At 44.8% G+C, this 22559-nt stretch overlaps 1 protein-coding gene across 1 annotated transcript in view; it reads right to left on the bottom strand.

The window, feature by feature from the left end:
• Window positions 1-17542: 17542 nt before the first annotated feature.
• NUP107 (nucleoporin 107) overlaps window positions 17543-22559 on the bottom strand; it is a 201114-nt gene continuing 196097 nt past the window's right edge. The window contains exons 25-28 of the mRNA XM_073555490.1: window positions 19477-19602; window positions 19223-19336; window positions 17917-18084; window positions 17543-17732 (exon numbers count right to left, since the gene is read on the bottom strand). Coding sequence (XP_073411591.1) covers window positions 17625-17732; window positions 17917-18084; window positions 19223-19336; window positions 19477-19602 — 516 coding nt within the window. The 3' untranslated portion in view covers window positions 17543-17624. The remainder of the gene's footprint in view (window positions 17733-17916; window positions 18085-19222; window positions 19337-19476; window positions 19603-22559) is intronic.

Raw genomic sequence — 22559 nt, 5'->3', positions numbered from 1 at the left:
AAAAAAAATCAAATGGCGCGCCTTCCCTTCCAAGCTCTGCTGTGCACCAAAAAAGTAGTTTTCCCCCACATATAGGGTATCGACATACTCAGGAGAAATTGCACAACAAATTGTATTGTGCAATTTCTCCTGCTACCCTTGAGAAAATGCTAAATATGGGGCTAAAAAACATTTGTGGGGGAAATTTTTTTTTTTTTTTTTCACAGCACAATGTTATAAACTTCTGTAACGCTACATAGCAAAGCCACAAAAAGATGACTAAAAATACTCCAAAAATTAATACAGCAAAAAAAAAAAAGGGGCAGCAGAATTTACCTGTCCAGGTCTCAGAACTAATGCACTCTCAGGATGCAGCAAACCCATGTAGTAAAGATGGCAGCAACACAGGTGCAAAATACCTCATTATGTATATATTTTTTGCACTTTGTCAGGGTGCAGCTCGAGTACCCCAAGCATTGTAGTGCTGTCATCACTAATCCCCAGGACAAACACCCTGCTACAAAAAATAACCCTCAAAACACTGCTGTCAATAGTGACAGTGGTATATAGAGGGTTAACAGAAGGAGGGGTGCTTCCTCTTTAATATCATAGGTAACCTGCAATCGAGGGGTACCGAAGGTTTCCAGGACAACCTGAGGCCACAAAAAGAATTTGGCATTTGCCAGCTACGTTGGCTTGTTAGACTGCAAAACGGACAGGTTTCATGCACTGCAGTGTATCAGACCAGCAAATATGAAAAATATTCAAGTTCCATAGTGGGACTATGCAAAAAAAAAAATTCAATAAACATTTGGAAAAACTTAATATAAAAAAAAGTATGCCATTAAAGCATGTTTTATAAGACGACACAAAAGCACACATTTGGTACTGCAGTGTCCAAATGAACTGAACTATAAACAAAATGCCACACTATCCTGTAAGGTGAACACTGAAGGGGGGGGGAGAGACACGGATCAATTTGAGATCTGTGTCTCTATCTGTAGCATCACGCAATGCTGGCTCCCGAACAACGGTGTTGAAGGCAAAAATAGTCTAAACCTTGGAGTTAGCGCTGCTGAACGGGGCGCCTTGAAAAAGAGCAGCGAAATGCGCGTCGGTGGCGTGGGGTTTAGGTCCTGTTATATATCGTCATGGGTAAGCACTCGGGGCGTTTAATTATGATGTATATTTAATTGTACTTTGGCGTGTTCCAACTTTGGGGGATTTAATGCACACTGGCTTGTACTTTTACTATTTACTCCCATGGCGTTATATTTATTATGAATAGCACTTTGGCACTTTATGTGATTATGTAATCAGACCTAGCCTTCATTACCTGATCCTGTCTTGTACTTATATGTATCTATGTTTGTGATACTTATGTTTAATAAATTTATACATTTTTTATAATTTGGACTTTGTACTCCTTATGGTTGTGGTTATCAAGTTCTAATGTGGAGTGTCCGCTGGGAGCCTTTCATGACCTAATATGGGTATTGGTCGAGTGGGTGTCCTATCATACACTGTGCCTTGGTTGGTCTGTTATTATAATGTGACAAACTTGCTGAACACTCCGCCTTTATTACATTCTGCTCCCTATGTGAAGTACACAAGATACTTTTCATTCATCGTCAATCACTAACATCAGGCAACCAGGGGTACAAACACCACGCATATAGTTCCTAGATATATTGTAGTTTGGCCAGTCTCATAGCTGTAACTTTTCTGTTTGTCTATTGATTATTTTTCTCTTCCAACACCACAATCAGCAGTGTGGATCTGTTCGATGTAGGCATACTGGTTTACACTGCTGTTATACCACATTCTCTGCATCACAAATTTGTAAAGTGAATTTCTATAAATGACCCATAAAGTATCATGGCTCTCCTTACCAGAATATGTATAACCTACAAACATAGGAGAACTTAGCCAATGTAAAATATTTAATCTTTACTAATTACATAATTGAATAAAAATGCACAATTAAAGTCATTTTTTAAATAAACAATGTCCGACACAAAGAATGTGAGTCAACCTGTGTGGACCATGAAGGATGTACCCCTGACACAAGTTTCATGTGTTGCTCCTTCGGAGTCAGAAGCAACAAGTGAAAAGTGCATCAGGAGTAAAACATGAAGAGAAATGTATATAATTTAACTACTTTACAGAAAATAAAAAATGAACATTGGGCTGTTCTTTTAAAAAAAAAAAAAAAAAGCAGTGTCTGCATTTGTTTTTACAAACTCACAATATGTACTATTTGTCTCCCAATACTCTTCTGGATAATTCAAATGCTCTCTAGCAAACTTCAGACGGGCAGGGACATGTACTGGCTTATGCAGGGGGACGTCTGACACTGCAGGATCTGAGTCCCTGGTGGCATAGCATGTTACTGATGGTAGCCTTTGTTACAGAGGTATCAGCTTTATGCAGGTCATTCACTAGGTCCCCCTTCGTGTGGTTCTGGGATTTTTTTCTCACCGTTATTTTGATCATTTTGACCCCACGGGGTGAGATCTTGCATGGAGCCCCAGATCGAGGGAGATCATCAGTGGTCTTGTGTGTCTTCCATTTTCTTATTGCTCCCACAGTTGATTTCATCACACCAAGCTGCTTGCCTATTGCAGATTCAGTCTTCTCAGCCTGGTGCAGGGCTACAATTTTGTTCCTGGTGTCCTTCGACAGCTCTTTGGTCTTCACCATAGTGGAGTTTGGAGTGTGACTGTTTGAAGTTGTGGACAGGAGAGTGGAGGACAGAGGAGCATCTTAAAGAAGAAGCTACAGGTCTGTGAGACAGAAATCTTGCATGTTTTTAGGTGACCAAATACTTTTTTTCCCACCATAATTTGCAAAATAAATGTTGGCAAATCAGACAAGGTGATTTTCTAGATTTGTTTTCTCATTTTGACTCTCATAGTTGTGGTCTACCTATGATGTCAATTAAAAGCCTCTCTCATCTTTTTAAGTGGGAGAACTTGCACAATTGGTGGCTGACTAAATACTTTTTTTTCCCACTGCATATTTAGAACATACTCAGGTTAGAGATGAATAATTGTAACATATTATAGTTGTCTCACGTGGTCATTTTTTCTTTTTAATCATTTTAATAGTGCATTTTTATTCAATTATGTAATTAATAAAAATTAAGTATTTTACATTGGCTAAGTACTCCTATTCTTGGCAGGTTATAAGTATTTGTAAAGTGTTCATATTAGTTTTACCTGATGTGGATATCTGTTGGGGTAAAGGGGGTAGTTTGGAAGTAGGGAATGAAATTCTCACAGAAGGAAAGAACCCTTAACGGCAACCTGACAGCTGATATATGATGCTCAATCCACAGCTGCATGCATCAGGCACCGACTGTATGATCTCAGCCAGATTTGTTGGACTCTGAAACGCTGCAGCATTTAAGAGAAAAACACTCTTTAACCCCTTTCTGCCATCGGACGGAATAGTACATCCGATGACAGCACCCCCGCTTTGATATGGGCTCCGGCGGTGAGCCCACATCAAAGCCGGGACATGTCAGCTGTTTTGAACAGGTGACATGTGCCTTGAATAGCCAAGGGCAGAATCGCGATCCGCCCGTGGCTATTAACTAGTTAAATGCCGCTGTCAAGCTGACAGCAGCATTTAACAAGCGCTCCTGGCCATTCGGCCTGAAATGCACTCACCGGTGACCCCTGTCACGTGATTGGGTTTCATCGGCAAGACAACCAAAGGTCTCCATGAGACCTCTATGGTTGTTGATGCCAGATTGCTATGAGCACCACCCTGTGGTCGGCGCTCATAGTAATGCAGTAAATCTGCTACATAGAGGCGATCTGAGCATCGCCTCTGTGTAGCAGAGGCGATCGAGTTGTGGCAGATTCTAGTGTCCCATGGAGGCTATTGAAGCATGCCAAAAGTAAAAAAAAAAAAAAAAAAAAAAGTTTTTAAAACTATGAAAAAAAAAACAAAAAACGCAAAAGTTCAAATCACCCCCCCATTCAAAATAAAAAAAAAATCAATTTGGTATCGTCACGTTCAGAATCACCCGATCTGTAAAAAAGGAAAACCTGATCGGTAAACTGTGTAGCGAGAAAAAAAAAGGAGATATTGTGTACTCACAGTAAAATCTCTCTTAGCCTCTAATTGAGGGACACAGAACCATGGGTGTTATGCTGTTGTCCACTAGGAGGCGACAATATGCATAATCTGAAAAAGATTAACTATGGCTCCTCCTCTGCATTATACACCCCTGGACGGCGTCAGCCTTCTCCAGTTTTGTGCAAAAGCATTAGGAGGAAGTTAACAGAAATAACATAACTATGCCTGTAATAAGGCTACCATATACGAGCTCAAAGAACAATAAGAAAACTCAACCGTAACAACGGCCCATAAGGGCAACAGAGTGGGAGCTGTGTCCCCCAATTAGAGGCTAAGAGAAAGAGATTTTACGGTGAGTACAAAAAAATCTCCTTTACTCTGTCGCCTCATTGGGGGACAGAGAACCATGGGACGTCCCAAAGCAGTCCCTGGGTGGGAAGCAATGGACGAATATTGTGCATACAGGTACCTAAAAGTTGGGGCACCGCCGCCTGCAGAACCCATCTACCCAGGCTCGCGTCCGCTGAAGACTGGGTATGGACTCTGCAGTGTTTCGTAAACGTGTGTAGACTAGTCCAAGTGGCCGCCTTACACACTTGTTGTGCCGAAGCCTGGTGCCGAATGGTCCAGGAGGCCCCTACTGCCCGTGTAGAGTGTGCCGTAATACCGGCCGGAAGAGAATTTTTAAGGTGGTAAGCCTCTTGTATGGTGGATTTGATCCACCTGGCAAGTGTAGCTTTGGAAGCCGGCAGACCCCTTCCGGAAGAAGGAAAAGGGAATCAGACCTCCGGAAGGGCGCAGTCCTAGACACGTACACTCACTGGCCACTTTATTAGGTACACCATGCTAGTAAGGGGTTGGACCCCCTTTTGCCTTCAGAACTGCCTCAATTCTTCGTGGCAGAGATTCAACAAGGTGCTGGAAGCATTCCTCAGAGATTTTGGACCATATTGACATGATGGCATCACACAGTTGGCGCAGATTTGTCGGCTGCACATCCCTGATGCGAATCTCCCGTTCCACCACATCCCAAAGATGCTCTATTGGATTGAGATCTGGTGACTGAGGAGGCCATTTGAGTACAGTGAACTCATTGTCATGTTCAATAAACCAATCTGAGATGATTCGAGCTTTATGACATGGCGCATTATCCTGCTGAAAGTAGCCATCAGATGTTGGGTACATTGTGGTCATAAAGGGATGGACATGGTCAGCAACAATACTCAGGTAGGCTGTGGCGTTGCAACGATGCTCAATTGGTACCAAGGGGCCCAAAGAGTGCCAAGAACAAATTCCCCACACCATGACACCACCACCACCAGCCTGAACCGTTGATACAAGGCAGGATGGATCCATGCTTTCATGTTGTTTACGCCAAATTCTGACCCTACCATCCGAATGTCGCAGCAGAAATCGAGACTCATCAGACCAGGCAACGTTTTTCCAATCTTCTACTGTCCAATTTCGATGAGCTTGTGCAAATTGTAGCCTCAGTTTCCTGTTCTTAGCTGAGAGGAGTGGTACCCAGTGTGGTCTTCTGCTGCTGTAGCCCATCTGCCTCAAAGTTCGACGCACTGTGCGTTCAGAGATGCTCTTCTGCCTACCTTGGTTGTAACGGGTGGCAATTTGAGTCACTGTTGCCTTTCTATTAGCTCGAACCAGTCTGCCCATTCTCCTCTGACCTCTGGCATCAACAAGGCATTTCCGGCCACAGAACTGCCGCTCACTGGATTTTTTTTCTTTTTCGTACCATTCTCTGTAAACCCTAGAGATGGTTGTGCGTGAAAATCCCAGTAGATCAGCAGTTTCTGAAATACTCAGACCAGCCCTTCTGGCACCAACAATCATGCCACGTTCAAAGGCACTCAAATCACCTTTCTTCCCCATACTGATGCTCGGTTTGAACTGCAGGAGATTGTCTTGACCATGTCTACATGCCTAAATGCACTGAGTTGCCGCCATGTGATTGGCTGATTAGAAATTAAGTCTTAACACACAGTTGGACAGGTGTACCTAATAAAGTGGCCAGTGAGTGTATATACACAGTGCCCTGACGAGGTCAAGCGTATGCAGAGCCTTCTCCACTCTATGAACCGGAACCGGGCAAAGGGATGGCAGAGAAATCTCCACATTGAGGTGGAAGTTGGACACAACCTTCGGAAGGAAGGATGGGACCGTATGGAGAACCACCTTGTCCTGGTGAAAAGCCAGGAAGGGCCGTCTGCAGGAGAGTGCTGACAGTTCAGACACCCTGCGGATAGAAGGAGAAGTGGGACTTCCTTAAGGGGTTCGAAAGGTGGTCCCTGCAATGCTGTCAGGACCAGGTTGAGGTCCCACGTTTTCAATGGACGTCTGTAGGGGGGAACCAAATCGGGAAACCCCCTGAAGAAAAGTCCTTATGTCACGGTCACGTGTGTCTGGATGCAGATGTTTCCGCAAGGCGAACCCATACCACACGTGACCCTGGATACAGCGCCTCCAGTGGGGCGAATTTAAATAATAAAACGTGCAGTTGGATACACCGCCTCCACCTGGCGAATTTAGGTATTACACGTTAATATAAGTTCTGGAAACCCCGCCTCCAGTATGGCGAATTTAAATAATAAGGGGGACCTGGGAAACATTAACAATGGTGGGCCCTGCGATAGGGAAAAGGGAAGTGGAGACCTCCTGAGCTCCCCTGAGCCAGCGTCCCTACACTTCTAACGTTCCCTATACAGGCTCCGCACCTGTCGCCGCACGCGAACCTTAAACCCTTGCTCGCCCTGACCCTAAACCCTCACTAGGGAATTGGGCGGTGCGGAGACTAATCCCACCACTGCACTAATAACACACATGAGGGAAAGAGACAATACAGGGGGACACCACTTAGCTTTATGCTCTGTGCTTATGCTCCTGCAACAGAGCCCTCCACCTGCGTGCGTCTTCTCCTCCACCCGGATCCATCACCATAACAGGATCCTTCACCATAGTGCAGCCTTGGAGCAGAGTCCACCACCAGTTGCTGCTGCTTAGTAACAGAGTCCCAAGGACGAGTTCAGCTTCTGCCATGAAGTCAAGCATGCTTGAGTCCAGCTCAGCAGCCAAGTCCCACATGGTGAGTGCCACTCTCCATAGTCGCCACTCCACCAGTCCATGCAGACACTTCCTGCCGACACCATCACTGCGACCCCACCACGCAATGCCAGCCCTTCGTCCAGACACCATAGCTGACACACATCCCCCCTGGCTAAGCTGCGCAGGACTCCTCCTCAGCTCCATCCTTCCACCAGGCTCTCACCAACTCAGAATATAGGGAATGAATGAATGTCACAAGCAGTGATTACACACCCTGAGACTCATTTATAGAGCCCCACACCTGATTCCTAATTACGTGCACATTAAACTGAAACCTAAGGTGTGATACCACTAACCACCACCGGGGACAGTCAAGTCACTTTGGCAACTTGCCAAAAGGAAAAAAAAAGTTCACTCTGTGCTTTTAAAACTGTCAGATCAAATTCAGATCATGACACCTTACTTGCGGCTTATTAGCAATGCGTCTCTGAAAAAGCAATGTGTCTCTGAAAAAGCACTGAGAGCGCTGACACCTGGCCCTTAAGCGAGCCGAGGGACAGCTTGGCGTCCAGACCCGATTGGAGAAAACCAAGTACTTTGGGAAGGGAATAAGGGACTGGGTTAGAACCCAGGTCTAAAGGTCCATGCCGTCAAATTGAGAGTCCTTGAGTTCTGGTGGTAGAACAGGCCTTGTGACAGAAGAATGGGACCGTCGGGGAGATGCCAGGGGGCGTCTGCTGTAAGTTGTACGATGTCTGCATACCATGTATGTCTGGGCCAGTCCGGCGCAATTAGGATGGTTGGAACTCCCTCTTGTTTGATCTTCCTCAGCACTCTGGATGAGGTGGAAAGATGTACTGAAGCTGGAACTGGGTCCAGTCCTGAACCAGGGCACCTGCTCCGAGCGACCGCGGATCGTGTGTTCTGGCCATGAACTTGGAGACCTTGGCATTGAGATGGGATGCCATGAGGTCCACGTCTGGGGTCCCTCAGCGATGGCAGATCTGGCGAAAAATTTCGGGGTGGAGAGACCACTCTCCTGAGTCCATTCCTTGTCTGCTGAGGAAGTTGGCTTCCCAGTTGTCCACACCCGGGATGTGGACCGCAGAGAGTACCGACCCCGTGTCTTCCGCCCAGTGGAGGATATGTGTCACCTCTTTCATCGCCTGGGTACTGCGGGTCCTGCCTTGGTGGTTCACATATGCCACTGCCGTGGCATTGTCCGACTGTACTCTGATATGAGAGGCTGCCAGTAAGTGACGAAAGGCTCTCAACGCCAGGAAGATGCCCAGAATTTCCAGGATATTGATAGGCATGTTCGCTTCCACTGGTGACCACTTTCCCTGTGATGTAGGTGCACCGCACCCCAACCTGTCAGGCTCACGTCGGTGGTCAGGACCTTCCATTGACCCGTGAGAATTTCCCCGTTGCAAGCGATATTGGCTTGAGCCACCAGTGCAGAGACCTCCTGGTTGACGATGTTAGTCGGAACTCCCTGTCGAGGGAAAAAGGGTTCCTGTCCTAGGACCGGAGAATGGCTAGTTGGAGAGGCCTGAGGTGAAACTGGGCAAATGGGACTGCTTTCATTGCTGCTGCCATCCTGCTGAGGACTCTCATGGCAAACTGGAGAGATCGGGGGAGGGCTGTGGAGGAGGATGCGAACTCCTAGGCGGAGAGCCAGTGCCTTGTCCTTGGGAAGGAGCACCAGACCCCTGGAGTTGTCGCATAGCATCCCCAGGAAGGTCAGAGACTGACTCGGGGTAGTCAATGACTTTTGTAGGTTGACTAACCAGCCCAGGCGACTCAGTGTCGATTGTGATTGAGACGCTGATCTCGCAGTCTTTGTAGGTGGACGCCTTGATGAGATCGTCCAGGTATGGAACGACTACTATGCCTCTGGAGTGTAGAATGTCCATGGTGGCTGCCATGATCTTGGTAAACGTTCTTGGCGCTGTGGCGAGTCCGAACGGGAGAGCCACGAACTGGTAGTGGTCCTGGTTGATTGCGAACCTGAGAAATCTTTGATGGGCGGGAGCAATCGGTATATGGAGGTATGCGTCTTGTATGTCTATGGAGGCGAGATATTCTCCCTGTTCCATGGACGCAATGATGGACCGAAGGGACTCCATGCGAAAATGACGAACCCGCACGTATTTGTTGAGTTGTTTTAGGTCCAATATGGGCCATACGCTGCCTCCTTTCTTGGGGACTACGAATAGATTGGAGTAGAACCCTCGGAAACGCTTGGCCGCGGGAACCGGTACTATGACTCCTGCTTGGAGAAGGGAAGAAACCGCTTGGTGGAAGGCACGAGCCTTGGCTGGCGGGTTTGGGGGAACAGAGAGGAAGAACCGGTTCGGTGGGTTGGAAGTGAACTCTATCTTGTATACGGAAGACACTATTTCCCTGACCCACCTGTCTTCTGTAATAGGCAGCCAGTCTTGCTGAAAGAGCAAAAGTCGTCGCCTACGGGTGGGGTGTCTTCCGGAGTTAGTGAGTCATGATGAGAAAGTCTGAGGTTTCCCTCCTTTGGACTTCGACTGGCCTGCTTTTGACTACCAGGTCTTGTCCGGCCTTTGCGGCAGCCGTGAGTTGTCCGTTCGTGGGGAACGGTTGCGATTTTGTGCTGGACGCGAGACGGACCAGCCCGAAGAATTCCAAAAGGATTGGAATCGTGTTTGGTTACGCCTTTTATAAGTGCGTTTAGGCTTTAGTTGGGGGAGAAAGGTAATCTTACCCCCGGTGGCGTTGGATATCATTGCGTCCAACTTTTCACCGAAAAGCCTCCCACTGAGGTACGGGAGGTGCGTGAGGGATTTCTTTGAGGCCACGTTCGCTTTCCATTCCCGCAGCCAGAGGATATGCCGAATCGTGATGGCGTTGGATGCTATCCCCGCTACACCCCTTGCAGAATCCAGAGCTGCATGAAGCATTTAATCTGCTACAACTGCTATTTGAACCGCTTGGTCCGACAGCTCAGGGGTTGATGCTTGGAGGCCGGCTTGTAATTTTTTGGCCCAAGCCAGAATGGCCTTGGCAGCCCAAACTGAAGTGAACGCGGGAGCCAGGGAGGCCCCTGCAGCCTCAAAAATTGAACGAGCCATGCGTTCAACCTGCCGGTCTGCTGCATCCGAGGGTTGAGCTATCCGGCAATGAGAGCAGGGTCTGTGCTGCTAGTTTAGAGACTGGGGGGTCCACTTCGGGTGGATCTGTCCATTCCTTGGTGTCCTTCTGCGGGAAGGGATACCTTGCCTCCAAATGTTTGCGATTGGCGAATTTTTTCTCAGGCTGTGAAAACTGCTTAAGGATCGCCTTAAATTCTGGGTGATTAGAGAAGACCTTAGGCGGTTTCAGAACACCTTCAAAGGAAATCTTGTGTTCTGGCGCTTCTGGTTGCGGATCAGAAATATCCAGCACCCGATGAATGGAAGAGACTACGTCCTCAACTAGCGCTGTATTGCTAGGGGGAATTGGTATCAGGGACCCCTCCATCTTGTTGTCTGAGTCACAGATGCCTTCCGAATCTTGTGTATCGCTGAGGCGTCCCCTGGTGGGTGAACCGGGGTGGTTTTCTGTGGTCGGGGATCGCTGTGTAGATCTGCGTTGTCTGTCCCTGGTAGGGGACGGTCTAGGTGACCTGGAACTACGGTGTCTCTCCCTCGAGGGGGATGACCGTGTGCTACGGGATGATGCAGATGAACGCGACCTGTGGGTCCGCTTGCGTCTGGGTGCATAAGGAACAGCATGTCCCTAAGTCGCGCTCTCCCTTTGCTGGGTAACGTTCATAGCCGAGGCATGACCCTGCAGAGCCAGAAGCAATGCGGAGGTTAGGTTATCTATAGACTGTCATAGATTGTGACATCTGAGTAGCCCATTCCGGTGTGGTAGCCGATACCGAGGCATTGCTAGGGGCTTCTTGGGGTTCTGACCCAGTATTCTGGAAACAGGCCTGGCAGTGCGGGTACATGCTGCCACTGGGTAGATTGGTTTTGCAGGCTGTGCAGAATGCATAAAAACAAAAACAATCCTGCCTGGTTCTCTTGGACCTTGAGCCCGGTATAGTGCAAGAGTGCAGAAGGGCTGGCTATGTAGAGGACCCTACAGGGGTGGCTATGCAGAGGAAACCTATAAGGGAGCCTTATGGGGAATATGGACTTCACAGCTGAGTAAAAAAACCCAGCTGTGATCTTACCCCACCAGTTTGCCCCTAGGTTCAGCGCCGAGGATCCACAGTCCTGTGCCCCCCGGAGACTGGCGTCCTGCTGAGCTCTCTGTCCTGCAGCAGAAATGGCCGCAGAGGAGGAAGAAGAGGAGGAAGGAGAAGGGGGCGGAGAGCTGAAGGGGCGGAGAGCTGAAAATAGCAGGCAGAGTTGTGTGGAAACGCGCCCTTTCTGCCTCGATCCGCCCCCTCTATGACACTGCAGTGTCATATTTGTCATCCGGGGGCGGAGAGGAGGCGTCGTCGTCGTCAGCTAGGCTGAAGCTGTGGCCTAAATTAGGTGCCTGATGCCCAGGAAGGCTCCAGGCTGGCGCGGAAGTCCCGGAGGGGTTTGCATCTGAACCGGACCCCCCCGGATTGAAAGGCAGGATAGCGGTGGGGTTATAAGCGGAAGGGGGGGCCCTGTGAGGGGTCCCCCTGAAGCACTATAAAGCTGGTGCTGCCACAGAGACAGGGGCGCAGGGAGCCCTGTGTCTCTATTGTGCCATGTCTGCCTGCACTCCCCCCGGCCCCGACAGGAGCCCTCAGCTGTGCTGGGGTCCCTGGATGCAGCTGCAGTATGCTGGCTCATTACTGGGAGCTGCAGAGTGCTGCCTGTAGAGACCCTGAGGCGTCTCAACCTAATGCCCCCCGAGAGGGATCAGGGAGGGTGCTGCTGTCACCATCAGGGGGCTTCATCCTCGCCCCGACCCAGAACCCAAAGGAACTGGGGAAGGAGGGGGGCTCTAGACTTCGAACCTGGGGAAGGAGCGGCATGGGGAATAACCATCTCGACTTCAATCGGGCACCCCATAATAGGGGGCCGAGGAAGGAGCCATGCCGGGAGTCTCACAAGAGACCCGCTTTTCTTCATCTGTAATCCCGTCGAAAAAACGGAGTGAAAAAAAGGAAAAAAAAATCTTAGGTGTGCCTCCTATGCGACACTAAGCAAAAACTGGAGAAGGCTGACGCCGTCCAGGGGTGTATACTACAGAGGAGCCATAGTTAATCTTTTTTAGACAGCAGCATAACACCCATGGTTCTGTGTCCCCCAATGAGGTGACAAGAGTAAAATCAAAACGCCAGAATTACGTTTTTTTGTTCGCTGCGACATTACATTAAAATGCAATAACTGGCGATCAAAAGATCGTATCTGCACAAAAATGGTGTAATTAAAAACGTCAGCTAGGCATGCAAAAAATAAGCCCTCACCCGACCCAAGATCTCGAAAAATGGAGATGCTATGGGTCTCGGAAAATGGCGCAATTTTTTTTTTAAACCCTTTCCTACAATGGACGTAATATTCCGTCCATGTGACCTGGGACCTAAGTCCCATGGACGGAATAGTACGTCTAATGCGATCAGCTGCGCTCACGAGGGTAGCGCAGCTGATCACGGGCCGGGTGTCAGCTGATTATCACAGCTGACACCCGGCACAATGTGTCAGGGACCGCCCCGACACGTTAACCCCTGGCACACCGCAATCAAACATGATCACGGTGTACAGGGTGTTAAAGGAAGCATCGGCAGGGAGGGGGCTCCTTCTGTGCTTCCCTGTGAACCCCACAGCAGCGCGATGTCCAGCGCCGCTGCGGGGGTCGCCTGCCCTGCAGGTCCCCGGATCCAATATGGCGACGGGGACCTGCAGGGAGCTGGCTTCCTCACTGCCCGAAGAGCGCAGGCATGAGGAAGCCTGCAGCAGTGCCTGTGACAGATCGCTGATCTGTGATGTGACAGATCAGCGATCTGTCACAGGACAGTGATGTCCCCCATGGGACATTATAATAAAGTAAAAAAAAAAAAAAAGTAAAAATAAAAAAAAAAAAAATTCCCTAATAAATTCATTTTTTGAAAATAAAGCAAACAATAAAAGTACACATATTTGGTATCGCTGCGTCCGAAATGACCCACCCTATAAAACTGACCCATTAGTTAACCCCTTTAGCGAACCCCTAAAAAAATAAAAAACGAAGCAAAAAATGATGATTTATTATCATACCGCCGAACCAAAAGTGCAATAATGCACGATCAAAAAGACGCATATAAATATCCATGGTACTGCTGAAAACGCCATCTTGTCCCGCAAAAAACGAGCCGCTACACAGCGTCATCAGCGAAAAAATAAAAAAGTTATAGCTCGCGGAATAAAGCGATGCAAAAATAATTTTGGTTTTCATTGTATAAAACCGCCAAAACATAAAAAAAATAACAGAAGAGGTATCCATGTAACTGTACTGACCCGAAGAATAAAACCGCTTTATCAATTTTACCGCACGCGGAACGGTGTAAACGCACCCCCCAAAAGAAATTCATGAAACGCTGGTTTTTGTTCATTCTGCGTCCCAAAAATCGGAATAAAAAGCGATCAAAAAATGTGACGTGCCCGAAAATGGTACCAATAAAAACATCAACTCGTCCCGCAAAAAATAAGACCTCACATGACTCGGTGGGTCAAAATATGGAAAAATTATAGCTCTCAAAATGTGGTGATGCATAATCTATTTTTACAATAAAAAGCGTCTTTTAGCGTATGACAGCTGCCAAAAATAAAAACCCACCATAAATAGTAAATCAATCCCCCCTTTATCACCCCCTTAGTTAGGCAAAATAAAATAATTTTTTTTTTTATTTCCATTTTCCCATTAGGGCTAGGGTTAGGGTCAGAGCTAGGGTTGGAGTTAGAATTGGGGGATTTCCACTGTTTTGGCACATCAGGGGCTTTCCAAACGCGACATGGCGTCCGATCTCAATTCCAGCCAAAAAACTTAAATGGCGCTGCTTCCCCTCCGAGATCTGCCATGTGCCCAAATAGTGGTTTACCCCCATATATGGGGTATCAGCGTACTCAGGACAAATTGCACAATAACTTTTGGGGTCCTGTTACTCTTGGGAAAATAAAAATTGTGGGTGAAAAGATCATTTTTTGGGAAAAAATATGATTTTTTTTAATTGTACGGCTGTACATTATAAACTTCTATGAAGCCCTTGGGGGTTCAAAGTGCTCACCACATATCTAGATAAGTTCCTTGGGGGGTCTAGTTTCCAAAATGGGGTCACTTGTGGGAGGTTTCCACTGTTTAGGCACATCAGGGGCTCTCCAAATGTGGCATGGCGTCCAATCTGAATTCCAGCCAATTTTGCAGTGAAAAAGTCAAACGGCGCTCCTTCCCTTCCGAGCTCTGCCATGCGCTAAAACAGTGGTTCCACCCACATATCAGGTATCGGCGTACTCAGGACAAATTGCACAATAACTTTTCCAGTCCAATTTCTCCTGTTACCCTTGGTAAAATAAAAAAATTGAACCTGAAGTAATTTTTTTTTGTGAAAAAAAGTTAAATGTTCATTTTTTTTTTAAACATTCAAAAAATTCCTGTGAAGCACCTGAAGGGTTAATAAACTTCTTGAATGTGGCTTTAAGCACCTCGAGGGGTGCAGTTTTTAGAATCGTGTCACTTTTGGGTATTTTCTATCATATAGACCCCTCAAAGTGACTTCAAATGTGATGTGGTCCCCAAAAATAAAAAGGTGTTGTAAAAATGAGAAATCGCTGGTCAACTTTTAACCCTTATAACTTCCTAACAAAAAAAAATTTTGGTTCCCAAATTGTGCTGATGCAAAGTAAACATATGAGAAATGTTATTTATTAAGTTTTTTGAGTGCCATATCTCTGATTTAAGAGCATAAAAATTCAAAGTTGGAAAATTGAGAAATTGAGAAATTTTCACCAAATTTCCATTTTTTTCACAAATAAACGCAAGTTATATGAATGAAATTTTACCACTAACATGAAGTACAATATGTCACGAGAAAATGTCAGAATCACCGGGATCCATGGAAGCATTCCAGAGTTATTACCTCATAAAGGGACAGTGGTCAGAATTGTAAAAATTGGCCTGGGAGTTAACGTGCAAACCACCCTTGGTAGTGTGAAGGGGTTAAAGAAACTTTGGAATTTTTTTCACCACTTAGATAAAAAAGACCTGGGGAATCATAATGGCAGGTGAGTTTTAGCATTTAGTGAACCTAGCAAAAAAGCCAAACAAAAAACAAGTGTGGGATTGCACTTTTTTTGCAATTTTACCGCACTTGGAATTTTTTTTCCCGTTTTCTGTTACACGACATGGTAAAACCAATGGTGTCGTTCAAAAGTACAACTTGTTCTGCAAAAAATAAGCCCTCACATGGCCATATTGGCGGAAAAATAAAAAACTTATGGCTCTGGGAAAAAGGGGAGCGAAAAACGGAAAAAAAAAAAAAACAACAAAACTCTGGTCATTAAGTCAGTTAGCTGACTGGGTACTGAGCCACACAGGAGATTAGTTGGACAGGCAGGTTCATTGGGACAAATTCTAGAGTGACAGGTCTCTCGCTGCTTGCAGGAAACTGGCTGGGAGAAGCCACTGGGGACCCACCTGTCCCACTAGTCTCCCATGTGGCTCGGCCCTTGGTCAGCCATTAAAAAGTATTTTAATTTCAGAAACTAACATATACAGTTGTGGCCAAAAGTATTCACACCCCTGCAATTTTGTCAAATAATACTCAGTTTCTTCCTGAAAATGATTGCAAACACAAATTCTTTGGTATTATCTTCATTTAATTTGTCTTAAATGAAAAAACACAAAAAGAATTGTCCTAAAGCCAAATTGGATATAATTCCACACCAAACATAAAAAAGAGGGTGGACAAAAGTATTGGCACTGTTCGAAAAATCATGTGATGCTTCTCTAATTTGTGTAATTAACAGCACCTGTAACTTACCTGTGGCACCTAACAGGTGTTGGTAATAACTAAATCACACTTGCAGCCAGTTGACATGGATCAAAGTTGACTCAACCTCTGTCCTGTGTCCTTGTGTGTACCACATTGAGCATGGAGAAACGAAAAAAGACCAAAGAACTGTCTGAGGACTTGAGAAACCAAATTGTGAGGAAGCATGAGCAATCTCAAGGCTACAAGTCCATCTCCAAAGACCAGAATGTTCCTGTGTCTACTGTGCGCAGTGTCATCAAGAAGTTTAAAGCCCATGGCACTGTGGCTAACCTCCCTAGATGTGGACGGAAAAGAAAAATTGACAAGAGATTTCAACGCAAGATTGTGCGGATGTTGGATAAAGAACCTCGACTAACATCCAGACAAGTTCAAGCTGCCCTGCAGTCCGAGGGTACAACAGTGTCAACCCGTACTATCCGTCGGCGTCTGAATGAAAAGGGACTGTATGGTAGGAGACCCAGGAAGACCCCACTTCCTACCCCGAGACATAAAAAAGCCAGGCTGGAATTTGCCAAAACTTACCTGAAAAAGCCTAAAACGTTTTGGAAGAACGTTCTCTGGTCAGATGAGACAAAAGTAGAGCTTTTTGGGCAAAGGCATCAACATAGAGTTTACAGGAGAAAAAAACACGGTCCCTACAGTCAAACATGGCGGAGGTTCCCTGATGTTTTGGGGTTGCTTTGCTGCCTCTGGCACTGGACTGCTTGACCGTGTGCATGGCATTATGAAGTCTGAAGACTACCAACAAATTTTGCAGCATAATGTAGGGCCCAGTGTGAGAAAGCTGGATCTCCCTCAGAGGTCATGGGTCTTCCAGCAGGACAATGACCCAAAACACACTTCAAAAAGCACTAGAAAATGGTTTGAGAGAAAGCACTGGAGACTTCTAGGTGGCCAGCAATGAGTCCAGACCTGAATCCCATAGAACACCTGTGGAGAGATCTAAAAATGGCAGTTTGGAGAAGGCACCCTTCTAATATCAGGGACCTGGAGCAGTTTGCCAAAGAAGAATGGTTTAAAATTCCAGCAGAGCAGTGTAATAAACTCATTGATGGTTACCGGAAGCGGTTGGTCGCAGTTATTTTGGCTAAAGGTTGTGCAACCAAGTATTAGACTGAGGGTGCCAATACTTTTGTCTGGCCCATTTTTGGAGTTTTGTGTGAAATGATCAATGTTTTGCTTTTTGCTTCATTCTTTTTTGTGTTTTTTCATTTAAGACAAATTAAATGAAGATAATAATACCAAAGAATTAAGTGTTTGCAATCATTTTCTGGAAGAAACTGAGTATTATCTGACAAAATTGCAGGGGTGTCAATACTTTTGGCCACAACTGTATGGTTGAAAACATATAGCAATATCTGGTACATGCTGCCAGTTTCTCTTTAGGTACATACCGGTAGAGTACAACTTTTGAGAAATCTGTATGTAGTAACAAACAGTGCTACCAAATACAAGCACAAATTATCTTTATTATTACTTAATAAAAAAATATATAAAGGTTTACGAGACCAGATAAGTTTATCTAGTATGTTTAGGGTTGATTTTCATAACCCAAAGGATCAAGCTGTAAGTCCAACAACATTAAAGATGATTCCCTTAGTTTCTGCAGGAGTTTCTTAAGTTCTGGCTTGGAGAACACCTGTAGACAAATAGAAAAGATATATAAACACCCATATAAATAATCTTGACTACAGAATGGTGCAAATAAATTCCAAAATAATGTGTTCAGACTTAAATATGAAAAAGTGTCTAACTAGATCTGTAGGTGTCATACTCTAGAAGTTCTGCACATATTAACACATAGTTAATGATGGACAACTCACCTTATACAGCTTCTGAGTTTCAGATGAGATTACATCAGCCAGGCGGAGGCATTCTTGGTATTGTTCAGTATTATGCAGCACTGTGTGCAGCAAGAAACACATCATGGGCAAACAAAGACTCCGTAGCAGATCCATCTGGTGTTTACGCTCAGGATCATCTTCTGCATCCTAGGTTGGATTATAACATTTTATTACACGCAATCAGGCAGATATTTTTAAAATCAATGCTTATACTCCCTGTTGTGTAATAAGTATCTGTATACGTTGATACACTATACAGTTGTGTGAAAAAGTGTTAGCCTCCTTCCTGATTTAATATTCTTTAGCATGTTTGTCATACTTAAATGCTTCAGATCATGTTTCTGTGATTTGTGGATAATGGCTTTCACTGTGATTCATTGGCATTCCAAAGCTTTAGAAAGGACTTTACAACCTTTTCCAGACTGACAGATCTCAATTACTTTGTTTCTCATTTGTTCCAGAATTTCTTTGGATCACAGCATGATGTCTAACTTTTGAGAATCTTTTGGTCTACTTCACTTTGTCAGGCAGGTCTTAGTTAGATGATTTCTTGATTGAGAACATGTGTGGCAGTAATCAGGCCTGGGTGTGGCTAGGGAATTTGAACTCCGCTTCCAAAAGATGTGATATACCACAGTTAATTTATGTTTTATGGGGGGTTCATTTTCCAACACAGTATTTCTTTTACCCTTAATAAAGACCTTTTTTTAAAAAAATTGCACTCTGTGTTTACTTGTGTTTTCTTTGTCTAATATTTAAATTTGTTTGTTGATCTGAAACATTTAAATGTGACAAACATGCAAACGAAAAGGAAATCAGGAAGGGGGCAAACATTTTTTCACATAACTCTCTTCTTTAGATCCCCAATCCTGTGGTCAAAGCACTGATCATTTATCAGACTTTTCCAGGGTTACCTAGGTCACATTTCTGGCGGGGTTATTCAAACCTATTACAGGGTTTTTCTAATAAGTGGGTAAAATTGCAATATGCTTGTAAAAAAAAAAAAAATTATATATATACACAGTATATATATTTATTTGCAATTTACTTCTTAATAGTGCTATCAAGCTCTCTGATATAGATCTGCAAAGATTCAATGACCCTCTGATGCTGCAGAGGCAAATACAATGACAATCAGGAGCAAATACCCCATCCCACCAGACATCTCCCAGGATCACAAAGCTATCCTATTACTCAGATCAGTTTTCCCAACAACTAATTTTCATATGCGGTTTATTCCTAAATATTAGATATGCTCATATTGTGTTCAAGATAGCTGACTCACATCTCTTACATCCACCATCCAGCCTCCATCGATAAACAGCAAAACATTGTAAATTTTTTCTTTAACATCCAGTGTTAACACATCCAGATGATTCTTCCAAGTACTATACTCCATCTAGAAAAAAATACATAAAAGGTCTAGATTATTGCTAATATGACTGATTATAAGGATGTTCAATCTGTACTGTGAATATGCATTTACCTTGTCCATCCTGTGTCTCCCCTACATGACACATTTCACCTAAAAATACTTGCCTCATACTTCTTTTCCTTGTGCTCATAAGCCACTTTCTCTGTGAAGGAAGCATGTTCAGCTAGTCCTGGTTTCTGAGGTGGAGAATTCATATGCTTGAACCACTCATTGAATGCTTCATGTGCCTCCTGTAGAAAATAAACATAGTTACACAAAATACATACTGCGCCCAGCAGTGACATGATGTTGCCCAATTCCCTAAAAAACAGGATTAAAAAATGAGCCTCTGACACGGCCAATTATTATAGGTTAGAAGGAGTTTGTGAATAGTCTCCGCGCTGCCGACCGGATGTAAGACATGGATGCCAGTGTAGTAAAATAAGATGATGGTTTATTTTGACGTGTTTTGAAGTACAATGTTACTTCTTCAGGAAAAAAATAACATGTAACACATGATACGTGGTTTTTCCTGAAGCAGTAGAAACTTTGTACTCGAAACGTTGTCGAAATAAACCATCATCTTATTTTACTACACTGGGATACATGTTTTAAATCCTGTCAGGCGCGCGGAGACTATCCCCAAACTCCTTCTAACCTACAGATGTCTGATGGTCACTGGCTGACCCATGGATCTGCTGCAGCCGATACTGCATTTTATGCTGTTTTTACGGATTAAACAGGTGAGTTTAGTCTGAGGGTAAAGCTCACTATATTTGTATGAGAAGACGCTATTTTGCGTTGATCTCTCCTACAGTTTCCTTGCATATGGCCAATTATTAGAAAACCAAAAAAGAAACCCTTATATAAAATGACTTATTTGTCTTCTTAAAATACCATAAAGGACATAATAATAATAATAATAATAATAATAATAATAATAATAATAATAATAATCAGGACATCCGAGGGTCATACAGAAGTATAAAGTCAGGTGAGTATCATGTGATAAATGAAAAATACAAAGAAATTTCTAAGGTAATAAATAGTGTCTTACCCTTAGTCACCTATCCTGACAGCAGAGGTTGGCACCCTAGGGATTCGACACAGTGCCCCCGCTCAGCAATGGCTGTCCCTAACCAACTCTCACTGGTCCTCCCTAAACAAGTCACCACCAACACCCAAATAAGGTGCTTACAATTGTAGATAATGCCTGGCTTAGTTACATCAGTGAGTCTCTTATGTATAGAGTTCCATACAGAAAATCTTATATAATATTCAATACTCTAAGATCAGTGATTGGATTTATGTGATATATCTTAAATATTTTAAGGTAGTCTAGATAACAGGATTTTTGGTTACTCATTGTAAAATCTGCTTTTGGAGCCTTCATTGGGGGACACAGGAAATCATGGGTATATGTTGCTGCCACTAGGAGGCTGATACTATGCACAAAAAAATTAGCTCCTCCTCAGCAGTGTACACCCCACCGACTGGCAATCGGTTAATCAGTAAGTGAGAAAGGTGTAGGAGAAGCAACATGTAACAGAGAGTAGAACACACAAACTCAAACTTTAATAACATATACTAAACAGAGCTGGGAGGGTGTGGTGTCCCCCAATGAAGGCTACGAAAAACAGATTTTATGATGAGTAACCAAAAATCCTGTTTTCTCTATCGCTTCATTGGGGGGACACAGGAAACCATTGGATGTCCCAAAGCAGTCCCTGGGGTATATGGGTATATGTTGCTGCCACTAGGAGGCTGATACTATGCACAAAAAAATTAGCTCCTCCTCAGCGGTGTACACCCCACTGACTGGCAATCGGTTAATCAGTAAGTGAGAAAGCTGTAGGAGAAGCAACATGTAACAGAGAGTAAAACACACAAACTCAAACTTTAATAACATATACTAAACAGAGCTGGGAGGGTGTGGTGTCCCCCAATGAAGGCTACGAAAAACAGATTTTATGATGAGTAACCAAAAATCCTGTTTTCTCTATCGCTTCATTGGGGGGACACAGGAAACCATTGGATGTCCCAAAGCAGTCCCTGGGGAGGGAAAAGCAGAAACACCATTCAGGTTGGAGAACTCACCACTGCCGCCTGAAAGATCCTTTTACCTAGACTGGTGTCCACTGAAGCGTAGGTCTGGACCCTGTAAAATTTGGTGAACGTGTGGTTGGAGGACCAGGTTGCTGCTTTGCAGAGTTGCAGGGTGGATGCCCTATGGTGTACCACCCAGGAGGCACCCACTCACTGCCCGGGTAGACTGTGCCTTAAACCCAGGAGAAGGCACTCTGTTCTTGACCCGGTATTCCTCCAAAATTGCCGTCTGCATCTAGCGAGCAATCATAGCCTTGGAAGCCAGAAGGCCTCTATGCACACCCTCAGGAATTTCAAAGAGCGAGTCTGTCCTCCTAAAAGGGGTGGTTCTAGCCAGATAGACCCACACCTCCCTGACCAGGTCTAACCTGTTCATCGAACGCCCCAGAGGATAAGTCGGACCCAGGCAAAAGGAAGGGAGGACAATATCCTTATTTAGGTGAAAGGCGGATACCACCTTGGGAAGTAAAGAAGGTAGAGGCAGCAAAACCACCTTGTCTACCAGGAAAGTGACAGGAAAGAGCCACCCACTCCGAGATGTGTCTAATGAAGGTGATGGCCACAAGAAACACGAGCTTCCAAGACTAAACAGACAGCGAGACATTCCAAAGTGGTTTAAAAGGGAGAACTTCTAAGGGCCTCCATGACTAAATTGAGGTCCCAGGGTTTCCGGTACGAGGGCGTGGCGTGATAACCCCTGAAGAAAAGTTCTGACCTAACAACGGGAGGATAAATCCTTCTGAAAAACGATGGAAAGCGCACTTTTTTATCTAAGTGGTGAAAAAAAAATCCAGTTTGTAAAAAAAAAAAAAAAAAAAAACCCGTCATTTTCCGATACCCATAGCGTCTCCATTTTTCATGATCTCGGGTTGGGTGAGGGTTTATTTTTTTCTCGCTGAGCTGACATTTTTAATGATACCATTTTGGTGGAAATACGATATTTTGATCGCCCTTTATTACATTTAAATGTAATGCGGCAACCAAAAAACACAACTCTGCCGTTTTGACTTTTCTTGTTACGCCGTTTAGCGATCGGGTTAATTATTTTTTTTATATTGATCGGACGATTCTGAACGCGGCGATACCAAATGTGTATGTTTCA

Source organism: Dendrobates tinctorius, unplaced genomic scaffold (genome assembly GCF_039654945.1).
Source record: "Dendrobates tinctorius isolate UK_male_01 unplaced genomic scaffold, ASM3965494v1 ptg000224l, whole genome shotgun sequence".
In the NCBI taxonomy this organism is placed as follows: Eukaryota; Metazoa; Chordata; class Amphibia; order Anura; family Dendrobatidae; genus Dendrobates; species Dendrobates tinctorius.
The sequence above is the reverse complement of the archived record's forward strand: the minus strand, read 5'-3'. Positions and strand labels throughout refer to the sequence as shown.